General features: G+C 43.1%; 1 protein-coding gene across 1 annotated transcript; it reads right to left on the bottom strand.

The window, feature by feature from the left end:
• Nucleotides 1-3,502: 3,502 nt before the first annotated feature.
• HTD2 (hydroxyacyl-thioester dehydratase type 2) lies at nt 3,503-8,945 on the bottom strand. Its single transcript, XM_049862843.1, has one exon. The coding sequence runs from the start codon at nt 8,916-8,918 to the stop codon at nt 8,412-8,414; it is 507 nt and encodes a 168-aa protein (XP_049718800.1). The 5' UTR covers nt 8,919-8,945; the 3' UTR covers nt 3,503-8,411.
• Nucleotides 8,946-8,993: the final 48 nt, after the last annotated feature.

Below are 8,993 nucleotides of genomic sequence, written 5' to 3'. Positions count from 1 at the left end.
AGTGCCCAAGACCCATTAGAAGGAACCATAAAAAAGGAAACAGAACTTCCCCATTCGGCCCTCCAAATCATCAGAACTTTTTCTACATCCCTTTTTTTTTTTTTTTTTTTACATTCAAGTGTTTTAAAGCATCAGAATCTACTAAAACCGTATGTTATTGAGGGAGGATTCAACATTTTCATTTTTTTTTTTTTTTCAATACAAAAGAGGTTAAACAAGCAAGTGAGCAAGCAGAGATGGGGGACAAGGGATACCAAGCCACATGAAGGTTGCCCAGGGGCAGAAGCTCAGAAGAGACAAGGACCTTCCTCCAGAGACGACGGAGAAAGCCTTCCCCTACAGTTGGCAACCCGAATTCAGACTTCTGGCCTCCTAACCTGTGAGAAATTAAATTTGTTAAAGCCACCCGCTTGTGGTGTTTCTGTTAACAGCAGCACTAGGTAATCAAGCATTTATTCATTGAATAGTTGTTTACTGAGCACCAACCGTGTAATAAGGCCTTATGCAGAAGCCGGGATTGGACAATACATGTCAAGGGCTTTGTAACTCAGTGATTCTACCTCTAGGAAGGTATCCTAAGTAAATAATCAGAGGTCAGTGCAAAGATACAGCACCCAAGGATAACTAACAATAGGGGCTGGACCGCTCATGGCACAATCATAAATCGAATATCTTGCAATGATTGAAAATCAGATTATTGAAGAATATCTAATGATGTTGGGAAATGCTCTTGATATAATAGGTTAAAAAAGTGATAGCTGTATTTGAATGACTCCAAATTAAAAAAACAATAATACATTTATAGGGAAAACACCAGGAGGAGACGCACCAAAATGTTAGTTGTGGCTGTCTAGGAAGCAGGGTCATGATGATTTCTATTTTTACGCTTTTCTGTATTTTTCAAAAGGTCTATAATATTTACTTGTATGATTAGAAAAAAAAAAAGTATAGTAACAAAGCACCATGCAACCAGGATCCAGTGCTCTGATAAGCCAAGGGTTCCTTGAGGTAAATTCCAGAGCGTAAGAGAAAGTCTTCTCTGAACCTAACCAGCTGGGGCTTAGCCCCGTTTCCACTGTACTCTATGCGAATGCAAAATCCAACGGTTTAGTAATAAAAGCCAACTTGTCTAAAGGTTCACAGTTTACAAGCACTTTCACATGCCTTATCTCCCTGGATTACAACAGTGCTCTGAGGAAGACATTTCTATAATATCTTGTGTTGCTAAATTAGCTTTTTTTTTTTTTTCGCTTTTACGATTCTGTGATGGAGGAGGACACTTTTCCACGTTTGTGTTTTACTCAAACTATGACAGTAGCGCTTTTTTCAAGGTCCATAAATGTTACCTGAGGGCTTTCTATGCAGTGGGTCTGTGGAGGACAAAATGGGGAATAAGCAGAGCCCTTTACCTCCAGCGGAAACACTGGTGGCGTAGTGGTTAAAATGCTACGACTGCTAACCAAAAGGTCAGCAGTTCGAATCCGCCAGGCGCTCCTTGGAAACTCTACGGGGCAGTTCTACTCTGTCCTATAGGGTCGCTATGAGTCGGAATCGACTCCACGGCAGTGGGTTTGGCTTTTGGTTGGGTTACCTCCAACAATGCTTCAGGAGAGCAGGGAAGGTTGTCATAGAAACAGAGGCTCCAAGGCAGCCTGTAATGAGCACAGAATCAAGGCACCAGGCATTATGGGAGGATAAGGGAGGAAAGAGTAACAACGCAGGCTGGAGTGGACTGTGGACGGGTGGAAAGAGCATTTTACTCACTCTTTAGCAACGCCTGTACTGAACCTGTACGAGATACGAGACACAGCTGTGTAGGCACTGGAGGGTCAAAGATAAACAAGGCAGATACTATTTGCCATCAAGCTGCTCAGGCACATAAACAACTAAGAACAGTACTGATGAACAGTGACACACTAGCCCAGGGGATTAGGGGAGCTCTGGGCATGACAGAACCGTGTAGACTGGTTATGGTAGGTGGGCTGAGGAGGAAATGCTTAGAAGAAAAGTTGAAAAAGGGAGCCCTTTCATACCCTTCTACTCCTCAAGCTCTGTTATGTCTTCTTCTGGTAGTTGGTTAGGGATGGATATCTCTGAGACTGGACAACTTTGGGAAACCACTCTGAGATTACGGTGGCCACTAACAGGTACTTCTGGCCCCAGCTCTGCTTCAGCTTCAAGGACAGAAACATGAACAACAAGCAAATAAAGTAGGGCGGGGGTGGGGAAGGAGAGTCCCTGTGGTGCAAATCATTAATGTTCTTGGCTGCTAACCCAAAGGTTACCCAGAGGTGCCTCGTAAGAAATGCCTGGGGATCTACTTCTGAAAAACCAGCCACTGGAAACCCTATGGAGCACAGTTCTCTGACACACATGGTGTTGCCATGACTCAGAGTTGAGTCCATAGCAACTGGTGGGGACTGGGGGAAGGTGGTAGGAAAAGTAGGTTTGCTGGGGGCGGGCGGGGGGACTCCTAAATCCAAGGAGGAAGATAAAGAGTGCTGGTTATGGTTAAGGGTCCAAGCTCTGGAGGCAGACTTCTTGGATTCATATCCCGACTCCACAATTTACCAGCAGCCTGACCTTTCTTAGCCTCGGCTTCCTCATGTATATCCTCCCCAGGGATTCTTGGGAGGGCTGAATAGTTCACGCCGCCGCTAACACATCTGGAAGAGGGCCTAGCCTGCAGATAACACACAGTAGGTGTCAGCTTGTAGCTCTAGTGGTGTAGTGGTTAAGGGCTTGGCCGCTAACTGCAAAGGTTGCCTGTTAGAACCCACCAGTCACTACACAGGAGAAAGATATGACCGTCTTCTGTGTAGGTTACAGCCTTGGAAACCACATGGGGCAGCTCTATCTACTCTGTTCTATAGGGTCACTACCCAGTGCCGTCGAGTTGGTTCCGACTCATAGTGACCCTATAGGACAGAGTAGAACTGCCCCCATAGAGTTTCCAAGGAGCACCTGGTGGCTTTGAACTGCTGACCCTTTGGTTGGCTGCCGTAGCACTTAACCACTATGCCACCAGGGTTTCCTATAGGGTCACTAGGAGTCGGGAATCGGGTTTAGGTGTTAGCTCTTACAGTATAAAGACAAATCAGCAGAGAAAACATATAGGAAGAGAAAAGTTGTTAAACTGAAAGGAATTCAAATACTTTTCTCTCTAGTAGGGCAGAGAAACGAAAATGGATCAGAATTAAAGATAAGAGTTGCAAAGATCATAAAATAACAAGTCTTCTCTAGTTTTCTTTACTAGGAAAAGGAAACTGAAAGTGGTAAATCGGGTACATGATGCAATGAAACCAGAGACGTCTTTCAAGCTAGCCTTTTCCTGGAAATTGTTCCCTGAAATAAGCCCCTCAAAGTAACTACTATGATGAGCCTCATAATTTTATCTTCATCTCCCCAAATCCTCTGAGGATCTTGGACTTAACTAGATCCCTAGATCTACTGGAGACCAGGCTCCAAGCCCCAGAACAGCTTCAATATCCATTTGGTTTTTTTTTTAATGACAGTATACATAACAAAATATATGTTATCTCAATTTCTACACGCACAGTTCAGTGACACGGGTATTCTTTAAGGTGTGCAACCATTCTCACCTTCCTTTTCCAAATCACTCCACCACCATTAACATGAACTCAGTGGTCCCAAGCAAAATCCTTTCCCTTTCCTCCCACCCCTGGTAACCACAATAATCTTGGTTTCTATGTATTTGCTTATTTCATATAAGTGAGATCATACGTTTTCCTTTTATGACTGGCTTATTTGCTTAGCATGATGTTTTCAAGGTTCATCCATGTTGTGGCATCAGGACTTCATTTCTCTTTATAGCTGAGTGGTATTCCATTGTTATTCTGTATTTTGTTTATACATTCAACTGTTAATGGACATTTCAGTTGTTTCCCTCTTTTGCCTATTGTGAGTAGTGCTGCAATGAACATTGGTGTACAGGCTTCTGTTTGTGTTCCTGTTTTCAATTCTTTTGTGTATATACCTAAGTCACATGATAGTTCTATGTTCGACTTTTTTGAAGAACCGCCAAAATGTTTTCCACTGTGGCCGAACCACTTTACATTCCCCCCAGCAATGGATGAGGGTTCCAGTTTCTCCACACCCCTGCCAACACCTGTTGTTTTCCTTTTTTTTGATCATTGCCATTTTTGTAGGGGTGAGGTGGTATTCCATCTGGCTTTTGAAGTGGCTCAGACAGGACGTGGGGAAACCCTCCCCAGACCAGAGCTGGCCGGAATCAAATCAGCTTTGCTTCCAGTCTCAGGCCAGGAAAAGCTAAGGAATGCAGACACCTCAGCTTTTGCCACATATACAAACTCAGGGCTAGCAGCAAATTAAAAAAAAAAAAAATTCTCCTATGTTGCCAAACGTTTCCATGGCTTACAGGTTTTTTATCTAACAACTTGACTTTTGGCCAGATTGAACAAACACAGCGAGTTTCGCTTTTAGACCTGGCAATTGTTCTACAAATCAAATCACAGAAGCTTGTGAAAAATGGTGTTTCCTAAGCAGCACGGCCTTCCAATGCAAAATTTTATTTCTTTAAATATTCATGACGTAGACATAACAAAATTCAACTCACACATAATCATGCTTATTTCCCTACATGTTGGTATTTTTCATCACATCACAGTGAAATTTTGCCTGATTTATAAGGTGGTCATTGAACTGCTTTTATAGCTAAGTCACCCTGGAAATGGACTGTTTGTGAGGCCTATTAGCCCTGTTCTATTTACATAGTATTAATATTAGTCTTGGTTTTCTTATAATTTTGAACTTAAATGGTTTCTTCTAGCTGGTAACTTTGCTCTGACCCAAAATCTAAGATGCTGGTAATTCTCATCTGTGTGTTTGCAACCCAAATGAAGGCAAAGACAAGAACAAAGGAAGTGACCATCTGGGACCGTGGAGATAATCAAGCACAGCCCAAGAGTAATTCAGAGAGCCTGCCCATTCTCTTCAGATAGAGCTGGTTGATAAATTCTGTCCATACGTGAGGCGTTCAGAGTGGCACAGCAGCTCAGAGTGACACTCAGCCCTCGCGGGGTATGTTTTAATAGAAAAACTTAATAGATATAAATTTAGTAGCAATTTTCTTTGCGAGTAAATTGGTCTCTGAATCATACTCAAAGAACATAAAAGAAAAATGACTAATAATTCAGCACGAAATGAAAACCTGTGGTTACCTAAGAGGCACTCGTGTGCATTTAGCCATTTCTTTTCCTAGATTAATATACAAGTCAGATGGCGGCTGTGGTGAGGCTCTCTCTCCTTGCTACTTGAAGATTTGCTGCTCAGAAAATGAGTGGCGTTTCACCAATATGGAAATATTTCTAACAGAACATAAAAAGCTGTTAAGCGATTTTCCAGTACATTAGGCGGAAGTTGCTTAAGAGGGTTATTTCCTTTGCGGTGACCCAACCTCACGTAAATTGCAGTCTTACAATGCCCCGCTGTGGAAAGTGCTAGCACAATTTGGTCTGCTTTTTAGTCATTATTTTTGTGTGACCTGGAACAGTCAAGGCCACCTCTCAGTTGAGAGAGGATTTCCTAATCTGAGGGTCACCCATGCTTTCATTAGAAGAGAGCCATTCTTTTCTGCAGCTTGTACAGGGCTCGAAATGAGAACCGCTAGCCAGTATTTCCAGTAGCGGCTTTAGTTAACAAAGCATGAGAGGTTTGAGAATATTGGCTCTTGGTGAAAATGACAAGTTCTCATTTACAGAGAAGTGTCACTAACTTCTAGCCTACTTCTCTGTTCCAACTTTTTATTGATTTACCGAGATCAAAGACCAGGACACTTAGGACCTTAAAGTGGAAACGCTCATGTTGAGAAGCTACTTTTGGAAGTTAGGCAGAACAAATCAGCTATCAGATAGATCTGACACTTCCTCCCAAACTCGGCCTGCACGTAACTTCTCACCTTTAGAATAACCCTTTCAGCAATTCTGCTCTGAAGACAAATAATCATTGAATGTCACCTTAGAAAAACGTTACGTGATAGGCATGGTTGGGAGCCACCAAGTAACAGTATATATGAACATGCTACAAATGTAGCAAAGAACAAGATCTAGAAAATTCTGAATGTAAGAATTATTCTATGGAATGATGGTTCCACTTACTTTAAAGCCATATACCAAGACACTTATAAAGGGCTCCAGTAATAGGAATAAGACCCATGAAACCAAAACCAGCCGCTGTCACGGAGACTCTGACTTACGGCAACCCCACGTGTTAGAGTAGAACTTTGCTCCATAGGGTTTTCAAGGCTGTGAACTTTCAGAAGCAATCACCAGGCCTTTCTTCCTAGGCACCGAGTGGGTTGAAACCACCGAACTTTTGGTTAGTAGTCAAGCGCTTAACCTTTTGCATCACCAAGGTCCTATAAGACCCATAAACCCATTTCTGTTGATTGACTCATAGTGACCCTACAGAACAGAGTAGAACTGCCACATAGGGTTTCTAAGGAGCGCCTGGTAGATTTGAACTGCCAACTTTTGGTTAGCAGCCAAGTTCTGAACCACTGCACCACCAGGGCCCCAAAAGACCCACAGGGTGATCGAAAATGAAGTGTTTTGAAGCCAGGCAGGCCCAAGTTCCAATCCCAGCTCTACTGTGTACTTGTTGTACAATGCTGGCTAAGTCAAACAGCATGGATCTGTGCCCTCGCCTATAAAACAGGACAGTACTACTTGACTTTTGAAGTTGTTTCAAGCGTTAGAGAGAGTTAAGGTAGAAAATGTGTCTGGCTCATTAGGTTTTCAAAAAATGGTAGCTATTCATATCAACGTTCACACCACATTCCATCTATGGACTTACTTCAAGACTACCGCTAAGTCCCAGGTGACAGGTTCCACAGGAACAAGCAGTCTTGGCTTCCAAGTCTATACATTTTATTTTTCAATGTTAACATTACGTCAGATTTTCAGCACATCTAGCGTTTCACTTAAAAGTCAGCCTCCCTGACGTAGCTACAACCCTGCACGCAGCCTGCCCAACTTCAGACTCATGAGAAGGACACCCTTGCTCCTCACGCTGATTTGGGTATTTTTTTCCCACCTTCACAAACTACAGGATGGTACATCAGACAGTTCTAAAGTGCTTTATGCACATCACTGCCCTCTAGCGACTAAAATAATCCTTTGTAGTCATCAACTGCTCCTCTTCATGCAAAAAAAAACACAAAATATAAATCAAGTTATGGATCCACCATCAAGATGAAACTTTTTTTTCCAGAAAATGTGGGTTGAGCCAACCAGTTACACCTGATCTGATCTTTCTGCTCAAAGCATACAGCTGTCTGTGATCAGGGCCACCATCTAGTGTCACGGAGCACAGATGGACCACATGGTATTTTTAGATTCTTGTCTTAAAGGTGTTGGCTATTTTTGTTACTAACACAGTAGGCACATTTCTCCTTCAGTGTCCCCCAACTCTTAAGAACCAGCCTCCACAGTCTTCCTTATACTTTTACTTCTTATAATCTTTTATAATAAGCATATTATTTAGGTAACAGGGGAGAAAAACTCATGGTATTTTAAGGAGGGAAATAAGAACCCAGAGCATTACAACAGAACCTCAGCGTTCAGGATCTACTTCAGATCTGCATCACCACCCTTACAGACTGATTATGTTTAACTGTGGGCCAGTCTTAGAACTGTCTTAGTCACAGGGAGAGGACGGCAGTATCCAAAGCCAGCCTTTACAGGCCAGGCCTGCACTTAGCTCCTTTACCCACCACCTCCAACAATCCTCTGTGGTAGGTGCTGCTATCCCGTTTTAGATGAGCTGAGTTTACATAACTAAGTCCAAGTCTGCACATAAATCCTTCTCCAATTACAGGAAAACCATCTGGAAGGCAAGTCCCACTGAAGGTTGAGCAGGACACTATCGTGGTGTGAGGAGTAACAAGTGACAATAAGCTCTGACCAGAAACTGCGGAAGAACTGGCCTAAAAATATTTACAGGTAAAGGGTAAGTGTTCAAAGATGCCCCCACGTCTGCTGATACCTTCAATAACTGTTAGACGGCTATTAATTCAGCAGAAACTGATTCTACGTAGACAGAGGTACATTTGCTACCCAAATGCAAATCTACCTAGGTTTCAAATCCTAAAAGTAGAACCTTTGGCTAAACGATGACCTTCTCCGTATTTTTTGAATTTTTGAAAAACCCAGAAAGGTGATGAAATCATGAGCATACGCAAGTCTGTATGAAGCATAAGGCCAAACTGAAAAGTGGACATTTGAACATTCTTCTACTGACTCCCCTCTCCCCCCATTACGGGCTTCTGGGTCCACCAGCCATTTCTTGGTAAAGAGCAGCAATCCTCGTTTTCCCTACAGGCTCTTTAGTAACGAGAGCATTGATGGCTGAACCTGCATCTTTGACCTCTTTCAGGGACTGGGAGCTTCTGGGACCGTAACTCTAACCCAGCCTTCCATAACAGTCTTTCTACTTTCTATCACGGAACATGACACTGCAATGACAGCGATGAAGCGCTTCAGCTTTTTCACTTCTGCAGCAGCTGTAACAACCTCCCCAACATACAAAGGGGCTGGGAAGGTAATTTCCTGGGAAAGAAATACACAGCCTGGTCCCGGCATTTTAGTGCCCAAGAGAGCGGAAATAAGTCCATTGATCAAAACTCCATGTACAATTGTCTTCCCAAACTTGGTTTGTTTTGCAAAATCTTCATTTAAATGCAAAGGATTGACATCTCCCGTTAATTCTGCGAAGACTGCCACGTCCCTCTGTGTGAAGGCCCTGCTGAGTTCAGCCCGGTCCCCGACTCTGACGTGCATATGCTGAAAGCGGTGCCCCCTCAACACTGGCTGGTTCAAGTGGGTTCCCTTCTGAAGGCCACCCCACCAGAGGCGATGGCTAGAAATTACCGAGAACATCTTCGTACCCACAATTCCAAAGCTTTTCGTCTGCTTCAGTCTTCCAACATTGCACGGGCACCAAAAATCCTTTGG

The sequence above is a fragment of the Elephas maximus genome, chromosome 20 (genome assembly GCF_024166365.1).
Source record: "Elephas maximus indicus isolate mEleMax1 chromosome 20, mEleMax1 primary haplotype, whole genome shotgun sequence".
Taxonomy (NCBI): Eukaryota; Metazoa; Chordata; class Mammalia; order Proboscidea; family Elephantidae; genus Elephas; species Elephas maximus.
The sequence above is the reverse complement of the archived record's forward strand: the minus strand, read 5'-3'. Positions and strand labels throughout refer to the sequence as shown.

Coding starts and splice junctions, on each gene's coding strand:
- HTD2 (XM_049862843.1), bottom strand. CDS start 8,918: ATGTTCTCGGTAATTTCTAGCCATCGCCTCTGGTGGGGTGGCCTTCAG.